This window comes from Girardinichthys multiradiatus, chromosome Y, assembly GCF_021462225.1.
Source record: "Girardinichthys multiradiatus isolate DD_20200921_A chromosome Y, DD_fGirMul_XY1, whole genome shotgun sequence".
In the NCBI taxonomy this organism is placed as follows: domain Eukaryota; kingdom Metazoa; phylum Chordata; class Actinopteri; order Cyprinodontiformes; family Goodeidae; genus Girardinichthys; species Girardinichthys multiradiatus.
Genome location: NC_061818.1, coordinates 20559686 through 20584376, shown reverse-complemented (window position 1 = coordinate 20584376; position 24691 = coordinate 20559686). Strand labels below are relative to the sequence as shown.

The 24691-nt window shown below is 37.5% G+C and overlaps 1 protein-coding gene and 1 long non-coding RNA gene across 2 annotated transcripts; one reads left to right on the top strand and one right to left on the bottom strand.

The window, feature by feature from the left end:
* Positions 1-1815: 1815 nt before the first annotated feature.
* LOC124864625 (voltage-dependent calcium channel gamma-1 subunit-like) lies at positions 1816-22382 on the top strand. The gene is made up of 4 exons (XM_047359475.1): positions 1816-2527; positions 15246-15320; positions 19879-20016; positions 20203-22382. The coding sequence occupies exons 1-4, from the start codon at positions 2287-2289 to the stop codon at positions 20433-20435; spliced, it is 687 nt and encodes a 228-aa protein (XP_047215431.1). The 5' UTR covers positions 1816-2286; the 3' UTR covers positions 20436-22382.
* Positions 14099-17405, bottom strand: LOC124864627. The gene is made up of 3 exons (XR_007037327.1): positions 17179-17405; positions 14252-14448; positions 14099-14176 (listed from the first exon to the last, which is right to left on the bottom strand). It is a non-coding gene; the product is annotated as an uncharacterized LOC124864627 (long non-coding RNA).
* Positions 22383-24691: the final 2309 nt, after the last annotated feature.

The window sequence follows — 24691 nt, the reverse complement described above, 5'->3', positions numbered from 1 at the left end:
AACCCATGACTAAAAGCTTATATTAATAGATTCTTCTACATGAGCTTAGGATCTGTGCAGCTCCTCTGAAGTTGCAAAGTTATTTTGGGTGCTTTGCATTAATGCTCTCCTTATCCAGTGTTTTAGTTTATGCATAGGGCAATGCCTTTTTATGTTTGCAGCTGTCTCATATTCATAGTTCAAAGCTTCGAATATTATTTTATAACCTCACCCTGCTTAAAACTCTCCACTAATTGACCTGTCTGCTGTGTTCCTTTGTTTTCATGATGCTGTTTGTTAACTAATGTTCTCTAATAAGGCTGCAAGGCAGCACAGTTGGTAGCACTGTTGCCTTGCACTGAGAAGGTCCTGGGTTTGACTCCAGGTCTGGGGTCTTTCTGCATGAAGTTTGCTTGTTCTCCCCATGCATGCATGGGTTCTCTTCAGGTACTGTGACTTCCTCTCACATTCCAAAAACCTGACAGTTAGGTTAATTGGACTCTCTAAAAATTGCCATTGTGTGTTAATGGGTGTGTGCATGGTTATTTGTCCTGTGTGTGTCTGTGTTGCCCTGCGATGGACTGGCGACCCGTCCAGGGTGTACCCTACCTTTCACCTGTAGACCACTAGAGATAGGCACCAGCTCCCCCTTGACCCAGTATCGAAGAAGCGGGGATGGAAAATGGATGAGTGTTCTCTAATAAGCCTTTGAGGCGTTGTCAGAACAGATGTTTTTATACTGACTGTAAATTACACACAAATGGACTGTTTGCTTATTGGGTGAATTTGAAGGCATTGAGCTTTATTTAGTAGTGTCAGAGTAAAGGGGGCTTAATATAAATGCACACCAAACTTTTCGGATTTATATTAGTGTATAAATCTTGAAAACCATGAATTATCTTTTTCTTTTCTTATACACGCTTTACAATGGTCTATTACATATGATCATATAAAAATAAACTGCAGTTTATGGCTGTAAGATTCCAAACTGCAGGGAAGTTTAAGGGGTATGAATGCTTTTGCAAGACACTGCATTCCAGGATTGTATTTTGTGTCCTCTTGACTTTATGTTTTGCTTTAAATATCTCAAAGTTTAAAGTATAAAAAACCCCCAGAGCTGTGTAAGCAGTGACAGAGCTGAAAATGGGCCAGAGTCCCATCTAAAGTGGGGCACAGTGGTCTATAAAAATCTTGTCCATTTATGCAGGGAGATTTACAGGAAAGATGTCTATTGTGCACTTTAGATCTATCATGTTTAAAAAAATTCTTAGTAACAAACCCCTGATGACTGGTAATAATTGAAAACTCAGCTACCTGTATGATTTCAGACTTTCAAAGGACATTTCGTTTACGATACTCGAGTTAAATTAATAAATGTTGAGTATAAATATGCAGATAATTTTCCCATATATAATTTTCCACATAATTTTGAACAATGTAAACTGAATAAATATCAGATTCTACAGGTGTGAAGTAAAAACCCCTTTTCTGTCATAAAAATCTGGATCAGCTGGTGGCATCAGGTGGGGCCCTTGTTTTAAATCTTGACAGCTGATTGGCTGTGAAGTAGATCAGCCATTTCAGACTGAAACTAATAAAGGAAATCTCTTCCTCCCCAGACGTCCTATGGCACATGGCGCTTGAGACAACTGAGCAAGATTGGACTAAATAAGAGTACGAGAGAGACGTGACAGAGAATGTTCCAGATACAAGATGGATTGATAAGTGTTTGGCACAGTGATGATTTATTGAAGATTGATGTCAGAAAATACGGGTTGTTCCTAATCAGATGGCTTTGATGTTGTTAGAACTGCAGGGAAACACTCAGAGTTAAAAAAATATGTTGAAACTTTAAATCAAAGAGCCCAGTCTTGCTCTAACACTGTCCCCAAATGCGTTGTTAAAAAGTATTGATGTATTAGGCATAAAAAGATCCAGGTACATCTTTGTCGTTTAAGTGAATGACCTCAGTTTACCAAAGGCGAGCAGAGAGGGAGAGGAAGAGAGGCAGAAACTAGGGCACTGTTATCTGGCCTCTTTTTACCAACCACTAGGCACAAGGCAGAGAATGAAAAAGAGAGAACCTTGAAGAGCAGGAGAGACAAAAGAAGACATCAGCAGTGTGGTGAAGGCAGCAAAACATCCGGAGACAATGTTCGATGTCAAGGACTGAAGACAAAGAAGAACAGGAGCACCTTCCACTGCAGTCTACGCAATCACTTGCACAACTGACGCAAACTGGTGGCAAACACGTGCACAGACCCACACACCCCTACGGCTTAGTGCGTACAAACTTTGAGCAGCAACATGTTTGAAGAGCAGGCAACAAAGGTCAAGATCATATCTGTGGTGATCATGGTGGGCATGTCGGCGATGCTGGCTGCAGTGGTGACCGACCACTGGGCTGTCCTGAGCCCCCGGGTGGAGAGGCTCAACGCCACATGTGAGGCGGCCCACTTTGGCCTCTGGAGGCTTTGCAAGAAGAGCATCTTCATGGTGAAAGAAGACCCTCAGGGCAAAGGATGTGGCCCCATCAGCTTACCTGGAGGTATGGAGCATCCCGATCTGAAATCATTAAATGAAAACTTCATCTGTGAATATCTTTTAGTCCTTGTGCTTAAGGTTCATATCATGAAGTTGTATTTATTGTTATTATGATCATTTATTGTGGCATAAAATCTGTGGTGTTGCATTTCTAGACATGACTAAACGGGTACATTTTAATAATCTACGGTTACTAATTTTTAATAAACAAAAGTGATTCATATTACTAACCACATTTGCTTCAACAGCTAAGAATACATTAAAGGATAATTTCTGAGGAAATCAAAGAGTTATTTGGGTCATATCAATGCCAAGTTCACCCTTGGAGTAGCAAACCCTCTTTAATCTGTGGATCTGCCCCTTCTTCTGCTTTTATCCTCCCATGTGCCAGCACATTTGCTGGCATGTGTGCAGACGTTCACGAGAACATAAACATGAATAAGTGGTTGGACTTAATGCCTCACAGGTCACTATGGCCAGCGTCTCTATGAACCATCTATATCTTCCACAGAGGAACTTGCTGAAGAATCTGCCAATTAAGCACAGTAGAGCAGCCGAAATGAATGAGCATCTCTTCGACGCATCACGGCTAAAGAAGCGCAAAGACTTTCTGTTTGGCATAAAACTACATGGATCTTTTGTCATGTCATAATCAGACTCTCTTTAGGGTAAAATGTAAGATTTCAACTTGCTTATCTTGCCTTTTAACAGATTCTTTACAAGCTTTGCTCAAATCATATGAGAAACTTTCAAGAGTGCAATTCTTAAGGAAAGCATTTATTACTTTGTGGTTAAATTATTGGATGATTGGAATAACTGGATGGTATCGCATATAGTAAGTAACAAAAAAAGTGAAATTATTGCAACTTGTATCTTTAAAGATATTTTCATCTAAATTAGCTTCATAGCTTTAATTACAAGGGTTCTCTCCTGGCAGAACAAGCCCCTTTGACTTTGCCTCTGGCTTCTCCAGCACCTCAGGATCAGTACAGGGCTTAATGAAGTGTGGCTTTCCGCCCCAGGTCATGAGTTAGAGTACACCTGAGAGACTCAGGAGGAATGAAAGAAATTGAGAGAAGAGAGCAGAAGTGGTACGTAGGCAGGGATACCTCTGTTGAGACAGAGATACTGAGCATTTTGGAATAAATAAGAAATAGGATATAAGACCGAAATTGTAACTGACAGTCTCACAGTTTGACAAATTAATCAGTTTACGAGGATGTCATCACAAGGCACCCTGCATATCACTGAACTCCCTGGTAAACATGTGCAATAAGCTTAAAAAACTTTCTGTCTTGCCTTCTCTTTTAACATTTCAGAGTTTTGGAGAATACAGAAAAGAGTCTTTGACCAATATTTTTTGCACAATCTTTCTAGATTGCCCCGAGTCCTTTCTTATATGCTTTTCTCATCAGGTTTGTGATTAGACAGAAACCCCCAAGCAGACTTACATGTCATGGTCTTTGGTTTTGCTTGTAGCTTGTTTCCTGCTTCATTTTAGGACGTTAATTTCCTCACATGGCACCGCTGATCTTGATACTTCTCATTTTAGCTTTCCATTACTCATAATTGCTTTCTCTGCCTTAATTATTTTCACTTTTAACTTGGGTAAGTAGTTTGTGTGCTCCGCTCAAATTTTATCAGGTTGTTTGCTGGTTTGCTCATGCTCATTTAGTTCCTATATGACTCCAGTGGGCTGCACCAGTTATGCAGAGTTTTAGACACAGGAAAGCTCTTTAAAGAAACAACATAATTTCTTAAAGATTCTCTACTTGGATTTGCAAAATTCAGATTGGAACAAGGAGGTAAACTATTGTTTTTCCCATGGGTGGTAGATGAGTAAAAGTAGTTTCTTATCTTTCTGTCAATTTTATTCCAAGTAACTATGAAAATTTTGAGATTGCTTCAAGCTTAAAGGTTTTATTTAGGGATTTATAGGCTCATTTTACCTAAACAGCTCATTTGCTACCAGTGTTGATAGTTCTTTATAGTGGCAAGAGTGTTAAATCATTGTCATTGGTTTCCTTACACTGGGGAAGTTCCTAATTTGAAGCAGAAACTAACAAAATGGCTGCTTTTGACTTCGGGAAAACTTTTTCAGGATTGTGAATTGTTTTCTGGAGCTATTCGCTACCCCTTTCAATTCCCACTGGGATGAAAGCAGATTACGTGGAATACGTGGAAAATGTTCCTGATAGGAAGGTTGTACTTTTGGTTGTATACTAAATTTTCAGGGCTGTGATTTGCGCGTGCTATGCATTTTGGATTATGTTGCATTTTTATATCCTTCATCATTTTAGTTTAAAGTACTATAGAAATCATTGTGGTGATGGAAAAATAATTATGCATTTTACATATTGATCTGTTAGAGCTGGGCCTTCACCTTCAGTACATTTCTATAAGTTTTCTTTTATGGACTTAGTTTTGTTAGAGGATCCATTTAAACATCTCATCTGATATGTACAGTCTACTTATTGGAATCGATTGGCAATCCATTTTTTTCCCATGAGAAAATCTGTGGTCTCCCTTATGTTTGTTTAACCTTTTATTCCACTTTCCTTAATCTCAAATATGCTTTGAGTGTGGTTTAAAAGCTGCTCATTTTCTATGCCGTGTTTTAGAGGGATCGAGTAGGAAGGAAAGGTAAATGAACAAAGTGCTCACTTGCTCATTTACTTTCAAGTAGGAACTTTAAAGGCATTGTCATTAAAGAACGAATCACGCTGATGGGTAAATACATTGCAATACAGAGTATATACACAGTACTTGATTATTATTAAGCATGTTCACAGTGTGGCTAAACTGTGAGCAACTAATGCCCACAATTATTCTTTGCCATCCATGAACAGTCATGGATTTGAGCTGAAGGGTAATGATGATTTCGTACTTTCCAGTCTGCTCAGCTTAGAAGTCTATGCCACACATATTTTGCCACAATTCTCTGCAGACGCCCACATGCTGGCAATATTTTTGTGACCACTGTGCCTGTGTGTGTCATTAGCAACAATAAAACTCCCATTTCGAATGGTGGCAACAAAGAGATAAAGAAAATTAGCGCTCAGACCAAGAACAACAAAATAAATAAAACTTGTTTTTGACAAATGTAGAGTGGGGAGGTCTGCTGTTTCCCCTATTTAGAGAATGTATCTCTCAAGGACAAAAAAGGACACAAAAACTGCATTAATTTTACTTAAACGGCACGATATTTATCATCAAAATAAAGTCTGTCTCAGGAAGAACCATCCTGTTGTTGTCAGCATGTAACTTTGTCTAGTGAAGTAAATGCAAGCTATCATTATGATCCCCAGATCTGAAGGTGATAGCTTTAAGCTTAACATACTGTTTCCATGTTTGACACTCTTATTATGAAATACAAAAAAAATCAAACTGGCCTGTTCGTGTTGACAGAGTTGGAAACATTTCAAGTATTTGGTAGAATGACTATCTGGTGATAAAGTTATAGACAGGATCCGAACGTTTTGACGGTACGAACACCACAACTGACTAACCGTTAGTAGCTAGTGATGCTAAAGTTGGTCCAGAGCTTTCAATCGACACCAAACTGAAGGCCTATTACAATGTTATTAATGCGTCTGGACTACATTTGATAATATCTAGCTCAAAATCTGAAATACTTGAAATGATCAAAATCGGAACTGATAATTTCACACTGAATAGAGATTTTTTTTAAACATGAAATATATGAATAATTTTAACATACCATGTTTTAGAAATTGAAATCAAAAAAGATTTTCCATTTCAAAGTCAAATCAATTGAACTTTGTCTTTTTATCTTTTGGACAAATGTTTGCCATTTAGGATCAGAAACTAACCTCTTGTTGGAATGAAAAGAACTTTTAATCTAAATTTGCCATAGATGTGAATAGTTCTGGGCTTAACTTTCCCTTTTTGGTTAAAAATTAAGATCTGAAATAGACTAAATGTAAATTACATCATCATGTCATGGTGGGAATAAACTGTGCAATTGCAAAAACTACTAGTTCAGTTCTTATTAGTTACATTCAATATCTATTATGTGTAACACAGTACAGCAACAGCACATTATATATATAAATCATACAGTACATTTGTCTGTTTTGTTCTCCGGACCCACAGAACTTTAATGTACATTTTGATAAACTGGTTTAAAGCCAGTTGCTTAGTTTATGTTTCCCAGTTTACTGTGTTGACTGCAAGTAAAGCACAGTGTTGTGACCAATGATGTGTGCTCTCACAGATTACATCCTTTATGAATCATATACCCACACACGCAATAGTGATTGGACTAACATTTTCCTAAAAGACGAGGGTGTTAGTCGTGAAGAGGACAGTACACAAACACTCATCTCTATCTACATTGCTTTTGATAAGTGGTTGTGTAACAACAGCAACTAAACTGTGAACCCAAACGGCTTTCAAAATTAGCCTCCTGCAAGTGACGCATGACAGCTTGAGTGCTGTAAAAATCAAACAAACCCTTTATGGAGCACATCATGCAGCACGGCTGGGAAATAAAGAGCATAAATGGAGCTTTTGGGTGCATGTGCATGTTCATATGCATACGTGCTGGAAGAGGCAGCGGAGACAAGTTTAGTATCAAATGTGTTTTAGAGCTTCTTTCTTTCCTTTAGTGGAAAGAAAGTGTGCCTAGAATACATCTTTACATATAATATTTCTAGTTTCTGCTTTTCTTTTTCCGACCCAAAGCACTTTGATCTTACACTCAGAAGCACCAATTTGCCCTTGAGCCTTTTCACCTTCTCTACACCCATTTATTTCCCTCTCTCGTGTGTCGGCTGCGTGCTTTGAGTGGAAAACCAAACAAGAGAGCAGGTGAGGGGCTGGACTCCACCTATAATAACACAACATGCTTACAGCTACAGTTTGAATTACTCTCTTAATATATATGTATATATATATATGTATCTATATATAACCCAGACCATCACCATTTGACAGTCATTATGAAAGGTCGGCTTTCACAGGAAGGGAGGTTTCTGTTGAGTTGTTGTGTCCCATTTACCGGAGCTCCTGATGGAATAGCTCTTCATTCACCACTGTGCAAGCTTTTCACACTGACCCTGAACCAGTCAGTCATTCTGTGTAAGAACCACCTCACAGACTTTAGGCAAAACACTTAAAAATAAAGAAATATAAGAACTTACAAGAATTTTGGGACAGGATAAATAAAAAACATAACAAAGAACAAATGTGAGATGATGTGGAACAGACTGAAACAAAGTTGCTGGTGGAAAATGTGGAGAAGGTAGATGGTAAATCGGAGGCTCCACATCAAAGAGAGAAGATGAGAGTTTAATGGAAAGAGGTGAAACTAAAATGACAGGCGACACTTTACTTTAATCATCCTCCCTCTGGAACTAAATCTCCCCATTAGCAAGACTGCAAGGTCGATGATACGGACCCAGATGTTCTCCTTCTCAGTAAATGTTTACTGTTTGGAGGGGCAATCCTACCATATTTGTTTTTAACCTTTTCCAGTAAGTTTTACGAGATATTGTCAGTCTGAAGCCAAGAAAAGAAAAACAGTGAAATTAATGGAAAGTATTCTAACTTTTATGCTGTAAGCGATTGAACTACTAAAACAAATCTGAATGTTTGCCTTTTGTTTATCTTTTCTTCCAGCCATTTTTCAGTTGAAGATGAATTAGTAACCGAATATGTAGCTTTTTCTCTTGACTCTTTTTGTTTTAACTTATTTGTTATCTGCAAGTCCTGAAAAAAAAAAAAAATATTACATTATTACACTGCCTTGTAAAATTATTTATACCCTGTTATCTATGAGGCAAACTGCGAATGCATGAGAGCTTCAGGAAAGGACTCTGTTGACACAGACTTGTTGAACAAGAGGATTTTTATTTCAACCAGGCTCACATCAAAAGTTACAGATTGGTACGCCAATATGGAGGAATCTGTTGATCTTTAGACACAGCCTCTTTTATAGACTTCCTGTCAGCACATATACAATAACATATCTGGCATTTTCCATCATATAGCTCTGACTTTAAGGACAGTCTTTCTGTACAAGCACACACGCTCCATATTTGGTCTCCCTTAGTCTGTAGTTTTCGACTGTTACTAAGCATGGTCCAAACCTGCGTACCTTGCGTTTTTTCACTCCCAGCGTTGTAATATGCTCCAGGCTTAGCTTGAGGGCTCAATTCCTTAGGTATTCATCTACAACCCCTTGAATGTTTTTGAGTTTTATCATATTAAAACAAAAAATTGGAATATATTAGATTGAGATTTTATGTGATAGGGCAACAGAAAGTAAGACAAAATTGTGAAGTAGCCAGAAAATAATATATAGTTTTCTTCTAATTTTACAAATAACAATCTGTAGGTATGCTGTAGGTTTAGATTTAGTCCTCTTTTTTTTAATACCCCTACATGGAAATCTGTGCAACTATTGGACTTCCAAAGTTTCTTTTGTGAAGGCCTCAGACATTTGTTAGAGAGCATCAATGAAAAAACAACATCATGAAGGTCAAGGGACACAGAAGCTAGGTCTGGGATGTAGATGTGGAGAAGTTTAAAGCATGTTTATGTTATAAAGCAATATTCCAAGCTGTCAACATCTCAAAGAACACTGTTCAATCCAGCATTAGAAAACAAAAAGAATATGGAACACCTATAAAGCTACCCACACAAACCCAACCATCTAAACTGACACACACTGTAAGGAGAGCACCAATTGGAGAAGCAGCCAAGAGGCCGATAGTAACTTTGGAGGAGCTCCAGAAATCTCTTGATTTTTAGTCGAGTGGCAAGAAAAAGCCAAAGAAAGCGAAATGTCATGTATGACACAGTAAACATGTCATTTTAACATCAACAAAAGGTTATAAAAGAGTAAGACTGAATATTCGCACAAATAAAACAGATTTTATTTGTTAAGATTGGATAGTTAATAACTCCCTATAATCTTTTGTTAGGTATACTGGCCTTTAAAGTTTTGTAATCTATGCTTCCACGGTCATCAGAGCAAAACATTTCAAGCCTTATGTCCCCCCCAGTTTCCAAAACAAAAAAAACATAAAAAAGAAATGCTGCTCCCAAGGATCAAGAGTGTACTTTTGTGACTCAATGGTTGTGCCTATTCAAATAATATCCCTAATGATATCCCTTTTAAAAGTACTAGCCGGAATGATATTTTTAACTATGCCACAGTTTATGGGAAAAACATTTTGCTCTCAGCTAGCAATTATGATATTTTTCAGTCTTAATCAATCTCGATAAAATAAAGTGTTTTTGTCATTTAAAGCACATCCAAACTATTTTTTTCTTATTTTTGTATGCTAGTCAGAAAATTGGTTTCATAAAGAATAAAGAAAACAATATAGCTGAACCCAAACACATATTAGCTTAGATTAGCTTGGCCCCAAAGGTGCAGACAGCAAATTAGAAAAGAACTAATGAAAATAATATATCTGTACATCTCAGCTGCACTGTGACCCTGCCTCCACTTTTCTAGAGGGCCAGCATATCCATACCTAACATGCACATGCACAGACGTATGTATGCACAGTCCTCTTTATATATGCCTTTACATGAGTAAACAGATAGAACTAGCCGGCAGCAGCCTGTTGCTAGGTTACCCCTTTTATTGATTCCTTCTCATCATGGTTAAACTGCTCCTCTGTTGCCTCGTGGACACACAAACACACATACACACACACACACACACACACACACACACACACACACACACACTCTTGTTTTGCTATATGTAGTGAGGACCATGTGTTGACTCCCATTGACTTCCATTGATTTTCAGTCATTTTCAACCCTTTCTATGCCCTAACCCTGACAATAACCCTAAACCTAACCATTACCAGTGCATGCCTAACCATAACCTTAACCTAAAGTCAATTCACACCTTAGTCCTAAACCTAACAATTAGCAAAATAGGTCGTGAGGACCAGCAAAATGTCCTCACTTTGGTACAAACGGTCCTCAATTTGATGGTGAAATTGGGAAAATGGTTCTCACTGTGATGCCAAGACAGGAACACACACACACACGCACACACACACACACACACACACACACACACACACACACACACACACACACACACAGTCACACTATATGCAGACACCAAACACTAGGCAGAGAAAGCACCTGTCTGCTTTATGGGTTTAATCTCAGCAAGGAAGGGTGGCAAGTGTAGAACAGAAGGAACACTTGCTTGGCCTTTAGGTCTTCATCAACATTCGTCTTCTCCCAGATGCCTTTAAAGATGACACATAGATGGATGCGAAGAAAAAACCTGCTCCTTTCCAGAATCATTTCTTCACCGCTGTGGAGGATATCGAAACCCTCTGGTCAAAATACTGATGGCTCAGCAACCAAAATGCAGCGAACGCTTAATTCTTCTTCATGAAGAAATATGTGCAGAGTGAATTGGAATCCAGGCAACATGGATGTCAGAAATGATTTGATGATTTATTTTGAAATGATAGCAAGTTACAGAAACACTGCTGGGATTTGTAAGTGGTGGTGGACATACTGTGATCAGACAGCCAAAAGGATCTGCTGTAGTTGTGCAAGTTATTTCTTTTATAAATGTAGAAGTGTGGAAGACACAGTATGTGATTTTGAGCCAAAATAATTTGTAAGCAGTAAATTTCCCCCAAAATTGTATACCCTAAAGTACTGACGTCAAACAACCTGACAGGGAAATGTACCTTTACTTGACTGGTGGAAAAGGAGGTTTAATAGAAAAAGACTGACTGAGAATACTTGAATTCTTAAAGTTTTGGATTCCTAGGAGTTGTTTGCATGGGCTAATGTAACAGTTTATGGTAAGGACCTTGCTATTGAAAAACTATTGTTGCCTATACAATTAACCATGCAGCAAATTTTTAATACAGGATCCAGTGGCCCGAAAAGGCTTAAAAATGCACAAAGAATAGCCATATTTCCAAATAAACTACAGTGTCTGAATATTGTTAAACTGTGAGTCCTAAAAATTTCTTTCCTTCCTTTCCTTCCTTCTTTACAGTGATTTATCTCTGCTTGAGGCTTTCGTCTCTCTTTTTCCTTCTGTGGTTTTGATTCTCAAACATACACAGAAAAGAAAAAAGAAAAAAAAAAGTGTAACTTAAATATACAATCATGATCATGCCTATTTTTCTCGGGTATTAAGAACAGGAAAAACATTCTGTGACCTTGGTTACTTAAAAATCTACGGTAATTACGAGGGCTGGATGGGTACCGCTTATGTGCTTTATTTTTGCTGTTAAATTGAGGTGTTTGCCTATGTATTAGCAGGGCGCTTTTTAAAGTATACATGTAAAAATGGACACCATCTATTTGTTTAAAGGTTCAGTTTGATAAACCTTCCCCGTCTTTTGACTACACCACCAAATCAATTTTTGCCGTTCATTCTGTTCACCACCTTGGTTTGATTGATGGATTGATTGACCAAGGTGGGAATACCTAAGAAAATATATTGATTCTTTTTGCAGATGACATTTTTTTGTCTTTTAACTCGTGAGGTTATGAGCTGAGTGTTTGAAGGTTTGTCAGTCAATAGAGATTGGATTAAAAGCTTTAAGTTAGGAGTAAGTGACTTCCTCAGATAGATGAAACAGGGAGTTGGGGGATTTTGTTCTTGTTCAAAGAAAGAAAAAGGTAACTTGGAGGAAAAAGCCAGGCTGGCCAGAAAGTAAGGATTTTTTTTTTATTCGAAAGATCTTCTGATCTTTGAGTATAAGCCACTTGTTCAAGCTCTGGATGTCAGTTTTTTCCATTGGGCTTCTCATGTGATGGTCTAAAAAGATGAAGATTACAGTGATGTAACTGCTGATCTTTTGTGGAAAATCCATTCCTTGGGAAACAGTGTCCTGTATATTTTAGATTTATCCCTGCTTCATTATCCCCTCAGCACTGTCACCATATCTTAAGTAGCTTGTTAAAGACCCATTCATTGAAATCAGCCATGTTCAAGTGGGGAAACACTTAAATCATTCACGACACCCTTGAGAATTGTAACCTCCTTTCCCTGGTTTGGGGCATCAATCAAGAATTTCTTGTAGGCACATTCCAGGTGAGGTATTTCAAACATTTCTTCCAAAAATTAGATAGTCAAACTGGCATGATTATATGAGTTGGGACACTTTTGTGTCTACTGGTTTTGAGGAAGTCTGTAAAATGGAGCTCTTAATCTCCATAAGTGCCTGCCAGGTTATGAAAACCTACAATTCAGTGTCTCAGAAAATTTTAATATTAGATAGGATCAATAAGAAAGTATATTTTAAACAAAAATATCAGGCTTCTGAAATGTCTGTTCATTTTTATGTACTCAGTACTTGGTGGGCCTCGTTTTGCATAAATTACTGGATCAGTGCGTAGTGGTATGGAGCGGATTAACCCATGGTCCTGCTGAGGTGTAATGGAATCCCAGGTTGCTTTGATAGCGGGCTTCAGGTCATCTGATTTTCTATGGGGTTCAGGTCAGGCCAGTTTTCTGGTCAATCAAGACAGTAACACCATGGTCATTGAACCAGTTTTTGGTACCTTTGGCAGTATTGACTGTATTGCCACGTCCTGGTAGAAAATGAAATCACCATCTCCATGAAGCTTGTAAGCATGAAGTGCTCTAAAATCTCCTGGTAGATGGCTGTGTAGACTGTGGATTTCAGGAAACACAGTGGACCAACACAAGCAGATGACATGACACTCCAAATCCTGACTGACTGTGGCAGCTTCACACTGGACTTCAAGAAAAGTGGATTCTGTGCCTCTGCACTCCTTCAGAAACTGGGACCTTGATTTTCAAATGAAATGCGAACTTTGTTTTCATTTGAAAAGAGGACCTTTGGACCACCGAGCAACAATCCAGTTCTTTTTCTCCTTAGTACAGATAAGATGATTCTGTTGATGTCTCTGCTTCAGGAGAAGCGTTACACGAGGAATCCAAAATTTGAAGCCTATGCCTAGGATTTATCTGTGCATATTGGCTCTTGAGCTGCTCACTCCCATCTCAATGCACTCTTTGTAAAGCTACCCCAAATACTTTAATGGATTTAAGGAGTTGCAGTTATCTCTGTTGCTGGTGCACCTTTTCCTACCACACCCTCCTTCCACTCAACAATTTATGAATATGTTTGGATGTAGCACTCTGTGAAAAACCAGCTTCTCTAGCAATGACCTTTTATGACCTTCTGGATAGTCAACAGTCTTCCTCATAATTGTGTTGGCCATGATATTGCCATTACATTTCATTTATAGATTACAAGTGCTTTTCAGAAATAGGTTTTATGCTATATTCTAACTTTCTGAGACACAGAATTTTGGAAGTTTTATTATCTGCAAGCCATAAACACCATAATTACAAGAAGACTATATTTTACTGTATGTGCAATGAATCAATATAATATACAAGTTTCCCTTTTTGAATTGAAAGATGATATTTAACGTTTGCATGATATTCTAATTTTTTTTAGATCTACCTGTATGATTTTCCCATGGGTTTTTACAGTACCTTGCAGTACTAACTGTCACAGTGTCAGATAGCTTTCTGACCCACATGCAGAAACTTTCAGGAAACTGGTAAAGTTCAACAGTTTATTATGAAAAGTTAGTCACACAGGATCTGGAGGAGGCTTCAGTGATTCAGTCTGGTGTGCCACTGAGGGAAGGAGGAGAGAGAAGGTGGAAAAGATGCACAGGGTAAGGAGTTAACAGTGCGAAATGGTTTACTTACTGGTGGGAACGGAGGTCCAGGCTGGAGGGAGATAACTGCATCCAGGGAGGCTGAAATGATTTCTGGAGTGTAGAGCCAGTGAGGAGCCTTGGGTGTGCCGGTAGTCGTGTTGAGATCCAGGAGGTTATTGAACCAGGGAGCATGGGTTAGGAGCCTTGCTTAGCAGGAGTGAAGACCAGGAGGCTACTAGAAATTGCCTTAAACAAAGGAGGAGAAGACAAGGTTAGAACCTTCAAGGCTGAACAATTTCAAGAATACACACTAAAGGTACCACTAAGATTGACACTCAGGGGTCAGATGTCTGGCAAGCAGCTCCTTTAAACTTAATAAAAGTACCAGTGTTATGTTTTAGATCTATTTTTCTCCTCATTAGGTTAGAAACTATGGCTTTGGTTTTTTTTTACATCATTTCCTGCAAATATCAACATCACAACCATCACAATCCATCCTCTTTTTGCAATAGTTTATTTATCTGTTTAAAATCTAGAAATAAAATGGTGGTCCTTTAAAAATGAAAACAAATTTCCGATAGTAGATATTTATCAAAAATTGTAAGTTGACTTTTTTTAAAGGGTCATGTAACATTTGCGGCTCTAAACAAGTTTTACGGGGCTGGACTGAGAGCAGTGTTAGTTTTCCATTACCGGTGAAAATGTAATTTGACAAGAGCACCTTCTTCCACATGTTGACTGTGTCATTTAAATGGATTGTAGCACACTGCAAATGAAACATTGGTCTGTCACGTAAAATATACAAATAACATATAGTAAAGTTTGTGGTTGTAAAGTGATATAACGTGAAAAGGTTCCAGGTATTAATTCTGTTGGCACTTCAAATTTGAGTAACGTCTGTGTAATTTTAAGCTCACCTATGAGGTTCATTGTGAGTTTACATTACAACACAATAGCTGGTGGTGAATAAGTATTTAATCATTTTCTGCCTTTAATCCCTCATTCTTCTCCTTCTGTTGTCGTCACTGTCTTTTCTTCTGCAGCAAAAAACTGCTCCTACTTCAAACACTTCACATCGGGTGAAGAAGCTGAAGTTTTTGAAGTGAAGACCCAGAAAGGTGGGTGTATCTTTACTAACTCAGACCACAAAGTACCACAGCACCACACTGTCTATGCTGAACAGAAACATCTAATAAAATAAAAGGGGAAAAGACAGAACACAGTAAGGCAGGCAGATAGTGGACATCTGATTATATACTCTGTTATGTCATAAATGTTTGAACATGTCAACAAATTTTGGTGCCACATTGAGGACTCCAGCTGGAAACTAGAGGGCAATTTGGAGCGTATTGCTCTTTCAACACAAATATCTCATAATGGCAAAACGGTCTAAATGCCATGGTTCCAATTTATCCTATGTGTTTTCTTGTCTAATTCATAATACAAAGAAAAGTGAAAGAAATAGTAATATCTTGATGAATGGTTTCAGTTAAAAACCATACATTCAAATAAACTGTCATTAATTGACATTCTTACTCTACATTTAGTTATAAATAAAATAAATGTGCTTATTTTTAGCTATGGTGTAACATTATCAAGATAATTAATAACATTTAATGATAATATCTAAATAATAATATTTATAATGTAAAAGCGAATTTGTTACTAATAACACAAAAAAATAAGTTTGCTTTAAATGTTAATGGCTTTCCAACAAAGCAAAGGTAAATATTACAGAAAGCCAACAAATTAAGAAATAACAAAAAACAAATCCAAGAGAAGCCAGCCAAAAACTGAATCTGATATGTTGTTATCAGCACATGAATTTTGAAAAGAAATACTTTAAGGGACGAGAGCTTGGTGCTGCAAACCTTTTGTCTCCTATTTGTAGTCCAAAAAGTGTGAAGTACCAATATTCAACAGGAACAAAACTCTGAAAAAGATTTTACCAGACTGATTAATTCCCAGTAAACAGAACCAAAGATATTCATACTTTGAAAAGAAAAAAAAAACTGGACACAGCAAATAAAATAATTTAGGCACAAACATGCTTAAAAATATTATAAATTGATGCATTTCAGTTTTCACTAAAATGTTCAGTAAAAACACAAATTTCTATTTTTTTCTATAAAACTGGCATTTATGGAAAATAAACATATTACTTTAAAAACACACTGAAGGAAATGTGATCAAAAGTGAGCGTGATTAAGCACGTGTTAAATTTCACATGGTTAAAGTACGTGAGAAATTTAAAACACATGTAAAAATTCATGTTTTGCACATAAGAAAACATGGTTTGGTACATTCTGATGATTTAATATGTGAAACACATTCTCTTGTGAAACCACTGGGCATGTATGCGCAATGCACATATAAACCCCACTGAATTACATTTAAATAGCTTGAACCTTATCTAGCATTTTTCCAGTCATACTTGCTACAAAATGCTTTAACAGTACAAGTCAGCACCTTGCTGTTATGATTTGGGGTTGTTTGGTTTTTGTTTTGGGTTTTTTCTTTATATCTTTTTCACAGTTGAAGTTTTGAATCGTTCTTCTGTTTGTTTTCCTGGTCATGCTTTAGTTTTTGTATTCATGTTTTGCTAAGTTGTTTTCTTGGATTGGGCTTCTGGTTATGCTTTGATTTGATGTTTTTCTAGTTTGATTTTTATTAGTTTGTATTCTTGAATTCCTGTTTTTGCCACAGCCACGTTTTGTTCTGTCTGTCAATTAAGTTTATTTGGTTCACCTGCTCAAAGTTAATCTGTCTCCTTGCTCCACCTGGTTTTCACTCCATATATACACATCTGTTTAGTTAGTCATCGCAGAAACATTTCTCATGTCATGTCTTGTTTTCAATTCATGCTCATGTCCTGCTGTTCTCACCAAGCCTGTCTTGCCAGCCTGCCCATGTCTGTTTTTGCCGTCACCTCCTGTGAGTGAGTTTTTTTTTGTTATTAAATATTTTTCCACTTACCATCATGCTGCCTGCTAGTCTGCATTCTGGGTTCGTCCGTTGCTCAAGCCCTAACACTTACCTAAAGACGCTAAAATGGTGGTGGAGGAAGATGGAATCAAACCTACAGCATGTTGAGCACCAAACATTTCCACACAGCTAAAACAGTACAAACACCAGGATGGATGATTAACATTTTGCAAACATTCACTTACTTGATGCTTGCAACACATCCCGAAAAAACTGGGTCATGGCGTGTTTACCACTTACATCACTTTCCTTATAACAACACTCGATAAGCGTTTAGGAGCTGAGGACACTAATTGTTGAAGCTGTGTATGTGAAATTCTTTCCCATTCTTGCGTGATGTACAACAGTCCACCTCCGTTATCGTATTTTGCTTGGGATTGTCTTGCTGAAAAAAATGTTGCTTGGAGCAATCTCTAGCTCAGCTGTTCCTTTCAGCATTGATGGTGCATTCACAGATGTGCAATTTACCCATGCCTTTGCCACTAACACACCCGCATACCATCACATATGCTGACTATTGAACTTTGCCCTGACCACAATCCAGATAGTCCTTTTCTTCTTTGGCCCACAGGACAGGACATGATTTCCAAAAACAATTTGAAATGTGGACTGTGAACACAGCACAGTTTTCTAATTTGCGTTAGTCCATCTCTGATGAGCTCGGGCCCAGAGAAGCTGGTGGTATTTCTGGCTGTTGTTGGTTTATGGCTTTCGCTTTGCAAGGTAGAGTTTTAACTGGTACTTGTAGAGGAAGTGATGAACTGTGTTAACTGACAATGGTTTTCTGAAGTTTTCCTGAGAGCATGTTGTAATATTTGTTACAGAATGATGTCGGTTTTTAATGCCGTGCCTCCTGAGGGGTCGAAGGTCACAGGCATTCAATGTTGGTTTTCTGCCTTGCTGCTTACATGCAGAGATGACTTCAGATTTCCTGAATCTTTTGATGATATTGTAAGCTGTAGATGATGAAACCACTTGAGACATAATTTTTTTAAGAAATACTTTTTTGACAAAGTTTTGGAATTCATTTTTAGTTTTTCTAAACCTTTAAAACACTGTCAAAACAATTTACTTTTAATCTGTTAAACAATTTGTGCCCTGCTCAAAAACTACCAAAACTACCCTCTTAAGTCATTAGAGACAAAAATCTACATTGTAAAAATAGTAGACTTGAATATTTTTTTTCTGCTTTTATGTTATATATACTAATCAACTTCAGGGGTTCAACTACTTTACGTGCCACTAATAAAAAAAATTGTTACTTTCCACATACCAAGGTTGTTTTAGCCTACTTTTGATATGTCAAGGATTAGTTATTACAAAATAGTCATGCATTATGAGATGTTAGGGTGTAATCTTTGGAAAAAAAAACACTTTTCAGCACTAAAATACAACTGTTTCCCCCATTATCAGGGATGTATTAAATGCATTAGTTTTTATGCTAATGTGACTGTCCTTAGTAGACGATGCTGTCAGCAACACATGCACTCGTTAAAGTATAAACGGGTATATATTGCCGCAACTGCCGTCGGTCTGCTTTCATCTCATATCCAATTAAGATTTCTGTAAACTTTGATTGTCAAATTCTGAATGTGAAAGGATTCCCATATGTTTCACGTGTGCCAGCCATACGTTTTAATAACATGTGACATATAAAGTTTCCATATGTGAACACTTTGTCAAAATTTTTCATACTTTATTAATACCAAAGTGGAAATTAAATATGTGGAAATTATATCAAGTAGTAAAATTTCACATTTAAGAATTATGTTGTGTAGTAACGTGGAAAAACCTCCCATAAAGAAAACAATTTTTCAAACATGTAAAACATTTGTTTTTCATGCACAGTATATTAGACATGAGAGATGTTTTCCCACATGAAAACTATATTGTGTAGTTACTTGGGAAACACATGTACCTTTCACATTTTAAATATTTTGCCACTTCATTTGCGCTTTTGTTGTCCAATGTTTTTCATCGCATGTCTCCACATGTTACATAGGGAAAGCGTTGAACTTGATATACTTAACATATAAAATGTTTTCACATGTTTTTCACCATGTGTTTCATGTGTGAAAATTAAATTGTATCATAAAGTACCTTGGAACTGAACATTACTTTCCTATATGTTTTACGTGTGGAGATGTTTTCACATGCTATAAATATTTGTACCTGTTCTCTTTGAAAAAAACACATGTTTTCCCATATAATAACTGAGAATACTTTACACCAAATATATTTCAAGATCTGGAATTGTGAGGTGAAATAGGACCAGTCTAATATCAGCTAGAGTGCTATATAGAAGCAAAAAGCAGATCTTTGTCTGAGAAACAGACAAAAAGGGAGGAGGCGGGAAGAGAGAGACATGTTCTAATCATCTCGTTAAAAGCTTACAGCATCTTGTCTGTCATGGATATGGCATTATTGCCGGTTTGGATCTGTTTTTGTTGTTTTTTTTAAGTGGGGCTAATTTAAAGACTAATTATCTGGTTCATAACATTGGTTGGATACTGAAACAATTATCCTACACAGTCTCAGTTTTTAATCACCATGCTGATCCTGTCTGTCTTGTCCATCACATCTCATTCACTTTTCTTTAACATGATTGCCCTTGATTTTTTCAGATGTTCTTTCCTTCTTAGCTATGCATCCTCCCCTGGTTTCTTATTCTTATTTCCTTTGCCTCCCAAGAGTACAATATCTCAGCTGCAGCCATCACCATCTTCAGTCTGTTCTTCATGATACTGGGCACTCTGTGTGTGATCTTTTCCTTTGGAAAAGGCCGAGACTACTTGCTCCGACCTGCTGGGATGTTCTTTGCCTTTGCAGGTCAGATATGGCAAACAATACATCTTTATATAACCATGTATTTTTCCTCAGGTTGCAGAGTTTGCTATATTTTTGGTTTAAGTTTCTGTTGACAAGGCTAATTTTTTTACAGGCCTATTTTCTAGCTAATGCATCTCTTTATTGGATGAATACAACAAAACAGATCCTCTCTGTTTTGGCATGCAGGCCTTTGCATTATCATCTCTGTTGAGGTGATGCGCCAGTCTGTCAAGCGAATGATCGATAGCGACGAGACCATTTGGATTGAATACTATTACTCCTGGTCCTTTACCTGTGCCTGCGCCTCCTTCACCCTGCTCATCCTCAGTGGAGCTGCCCTCCTTCTTATCTCCATGCCCCACATGCCTCGTAACCCCTGGAAAACCTGCATGGATGCTGAGCCGGACACCTTGGATTAGCTATGAGTGATTTTACAGAAATCAATTGTGAACAGAGTTTTAAAAAAGCTGTTGGTTGTGTATCTTTTAACCCTTTAACTTTGTGTAGCTCAAGTAAAAGTTGTTAGGTTTACTTAGAATTAGGATAAAAATTTTTTTGCTGTATTTTCTTTTTTCAGACAATATTCCAAAATGTAATCTCCACTGGTTTTAAATTCAAATTTATGTAACATTAACGATTTTAAATTACAGTGCCTTGCAAAATTCTTTTTGTCTTGTGACCTTTTTCACATTTTGTTGTGTAAAAATCACAAATTTCAATATATTTTTGGGGGGGATTCTTGCCATGGACCAACACAAAATAGTTCTCTGTGAAGAACTTGTTTGTCAAATAACATTAGAAAACTGAGCATCATGAAGACAAAGGAACACAGCAGACAGGTCAGGGAAAGTAAAGCAGGGTTTGGTTACAAAACAATATGTCAGTCTTTTCAATCTATCATTCACATATAGGGAGGATATGGCACAACCACAAACCTACCAAGACATGAATGCCCACCTAAACCGAGCGGAAAGGAGAGCATTAATCAGAGAAGTAACAAAGAGATCCATGGTAACTCTGGAAGAGCTGCAGAGATCCACAGTTTAAGTGGGAGAATATTTTGACAGGGAAGCTTTTAGTCATGCACTTTGCAAGAAGAAAGCCAATTTTCAAAGAAAGCCTTAAGAAGTCTCATATAAAGGTTGCTGCAAGTCACGTAAGGGGGACACATCAAGCATTTGGAAGATAGTGCTCTGTTTAGATGACAACAAACGGCGCTGCACATAACCCTGAACCCATCATCTCCAGAATGAAACATAGTTGTGCCAGCAGCGTGCTGTTCAGATGCTTTTCTTCAGCAGGAACCAAAAACTGGTCAGAGGGAAAGGAGTAGAGGGAGAAACAGCATGAGACTGGAAGAAAACCTGTTTGGAGCTGCAAAGAGTTGAAACTGCAAATGGAGGTTCACCTTCCAGTAGGACAATGACCCTAAATATCAAAGAATATTAATGTGTTAGAATTACCCTGTTAACGTCCAGACCTAAATTAAAATTGAGTCTGTGGAAAGGCTTTAATATTGCTGTTCACTGAGTCCCTCCATCTCCATCTGACCAAGGTTGAAATGTTATTTTGTGTTGTTCGTTTGCATAAAATCCCAAAAAAGACATTGAAGATTGTGGTTGTAAGGTAAAAAGATGTGAAAAAGATCACAGGGTATGAACACTTTTGCAAGGCTCTGTATTCGCAACATATGTATTTTTAAACTGCCATTATATTCTAAAAATACATATTGAGATTCATTTAAGGCTGTAAGTATAATAGCTATGATATTTAGGAAAATTAAACCGTTTTGTACTCCGTTTACCTGTAAATGAAGCATCAGTTCTCCTGCTAATCATTTAGTGACTGCTCGATAAATACCTAATTTAGACAAACTCCTTTTACCCAGTTGTTTCACGTATTGTTAGTCACCTGTGCCTAATGTGTTTCGATGAATCACTGTGGCCCAGCAGTCATTCAGCTGATGCAGGTGCAGTGAAATTAAAGACCCCTGAAGGATGCCGTTTCACAGGAAAAAAAAATTTGATAGGAACATTACTCAGCTGAGGCTTTTTACTGGAGTAATCAGGACAAACCTGTTATCATAGTTATCACACTGTGACATCATGACAATATGGCATTACATTTCAAGCTTTTTAATAACTACATTTATTAGAGCTAAATTACAGCTCAAAGTGTTAATGTTATCTAGTAAGAATGCAAGATGGTAGATCTGAGTGGTTATCTAAAAATCAAAAATGTGTGTTTTTTCTTTGCTGTGTCATGAGAGCAGGCCGGAAATTATATTAATCATGTATAATTTATAGAAGCATTTTTACATAAGATTAATATTTGTCTTTTTCAGAAGAATGAATAAAATATTTAAGTCCTCCAAATGTTTGTATTTTTACTTGAGGTTTGGTCACATCTGTCACTTTTATAAATTCAGGAATGCAAGCAGAAAATTATGTAATGGGTGACAAAATGGGGGCATGAATATTCTTGGGGTGACAAAAACCTACGTTGGCCGGGAGTTGCAAACCAACATTACAAAATCTGAAACAATTTACAAAGCCTGATACAAATTTATATTTGAGAAAACAAATTTACAATGTAAAAAACACATTTACATTTGAACAAACAAATTTACATTTCAGAAAACACTTTTACAAGTTCTGAAACACATTTACAAATGATAAAATCTTACGGAAAGGTAACTGTGACGCTGACCTGGAAGTGATAACAGGAGTGCTCATGGTGACCCAAGATGGACTGCAATCGAGTGGCATTTGCCCCGTTTTCAGGACTACTCCTTCAGTTGTTTAGATGCTGGACTGCAATAGGTGTGGCAGTTGCATATAGTCATCCTTAAAATATATTTCAAGTGCTAAGAGGTCACAAATAAAAAGACAAGACAGATGTTATGTGACAGAACTTAGGCATGTTCCTATGGTTCTGACAAATGGAGTAATGACGAAAATTCAATCTGGGAGACTCACCCACTCCTCCAGCTTCATCCAATGGCTTCTCCGTGCGTCTCCGCGCCAACCAATCAGCATCAAGTCTGCAGTAATCCTCAGCCAATGATCCTTCAAGGCTCATTTAAAGTCTCCCATTCATGAATCTCCCAGCTGTCAGGCGAGCTTCGACCCTCGTCCACCCCATTGCCTCCATCGGATTCTCAGTTCCATTACCATCAGGCCTCCTCTCCATCACCAGAACCAGATCCGGGGTAAGACTATTCTAATTCTAAGACGTTCATCAGTTCATGCATTATCAGCGTTCATGTCTTCCTCTGGGGTCTGAGCGCCAAACAAATAAACACCCATCGTGTAACTTCTCTATTCGCATTTTGTATTTCTTATTGTAAGTCTACAGGATTGAAATTAATACATTATAAAACAAGTGCTGATTGGATATGCGAAAACATTCTTTTTAGCCCCAGTAAAATGTAGTCTCTATAACTATAAAATACTGTAACACTTCTATTTTTTGACTTTGAAACTAAATAGATAAATGTTGCATTTGTGTAGCATGCCCTTTCCTCTCTTACATTCATATATATATAAGACTGTCTGGGCAGCTGATGGTGGTGGTTTCAGTGGAAATGCCGGCAAATTTATTGGGGGGATCATTGCTCCTTTTGTAGGCCCCACTGAGTATACCACCGTCTTTCTTCCAAAATGAGATTTTGTTTTTATTATTTAACCTTATACAGGCTGTCATATTGAAATACAGTGTCTCATTTGTAAGAGAGGCCTGTTTGACAAAAACAAATAAAAAAAGTTACAACCACAGTGACAATACTGAAATGTTGGTGTGCTTGAAATTTATTTGTTTTCAATTTAAATTCCTTTTCATTCTTTATCAAGAATTTACCGACTTTTGCACTATTGCATAATGCTTTTGGACACATCATTTCAGTTTCCTAATAATCTGAAAATCCGGCTTAATAAAAAATTACCTGTCATAGAAAAATGTGTTTTTACCAAGTCAGAGACCGATGATTGTCCCTCAGAATCAGCTTTATTATAATCTTGCAAGAGAGAAGGATTTTTTATCGCATTGGAGATGCGCCCAGAAGTGCTGCCAAATCGTTCTGGCTAGACAAAGCAAAGGTTCTCCTTATAAGCTACAATAGTTTTCAAGGTAACTCTCATGAGACCCAGAGAGACGAGGAGAAACCTGTTGTCCTAGACATGTTGACAATGGAAATGTCACCTTACAGTGTGGCATACAAGTGAATAGGAGAATGTCGAAAAACCATCTCTGTAAGACTAAACAGAACCATCTGTCCTAACCCTGGAGGCAGAAGAGAATAACACAGAAGGGTTTGAATACTTTTATCAGATCCTGCAGAGTATCTAGTAGAAAAGAAAGCAAGGCACTAAAATTTCCCATAACATTACCTTTTTCAAATGCTCCACACAATTTAAAGTCAAGTCAAGGCCTCTCTGGAGCTACTGTAACAGATGAATATAGGCCTTTAAATCATTCATTACTCCTTGCCTTAGATCAGTGACTCCTGCACACTTAAATATACTTCCTTTAGCACATATCACTTTTAAATCCTGGAATATCTTCAGCATTTTGTCTTATGACTTTTGCTGAAATGTTACCTACTTTCATAGCATAGAACAAAATCCGGATTGTACATTTTAAATGCACGGTTTTTGAGTTAGCAGTGCCAAGTTAA

What these genes read in the sequence shown, in the direction of transcription:
- LOC124864625 (XM_047359475.1), top strand. Translation starts at nt 2,287, where the DNA reads ATGTTTGAAGAGCAGGCAACAAAGGTCAAGATCATATCTGTGGTGATC. An exon ending in CCCCATCAGCTTACCTGGAG is followed by an intron (nt 2,528 to 15,245) that starts GTATGGAGCATC and finishes TTTCTTCTGCAG; the next exon opens with CAAAAAACTGCTCCTACTTC. An exon ending in GATGTTCTTTGCCTTTGCAG is followed by an intron (nt 20,017 to 20,202) that starts GTCAGATATGGC and finishes TTTGGCATGCAG; the next exon opens with GCCTTTGCATTATCATCTCT.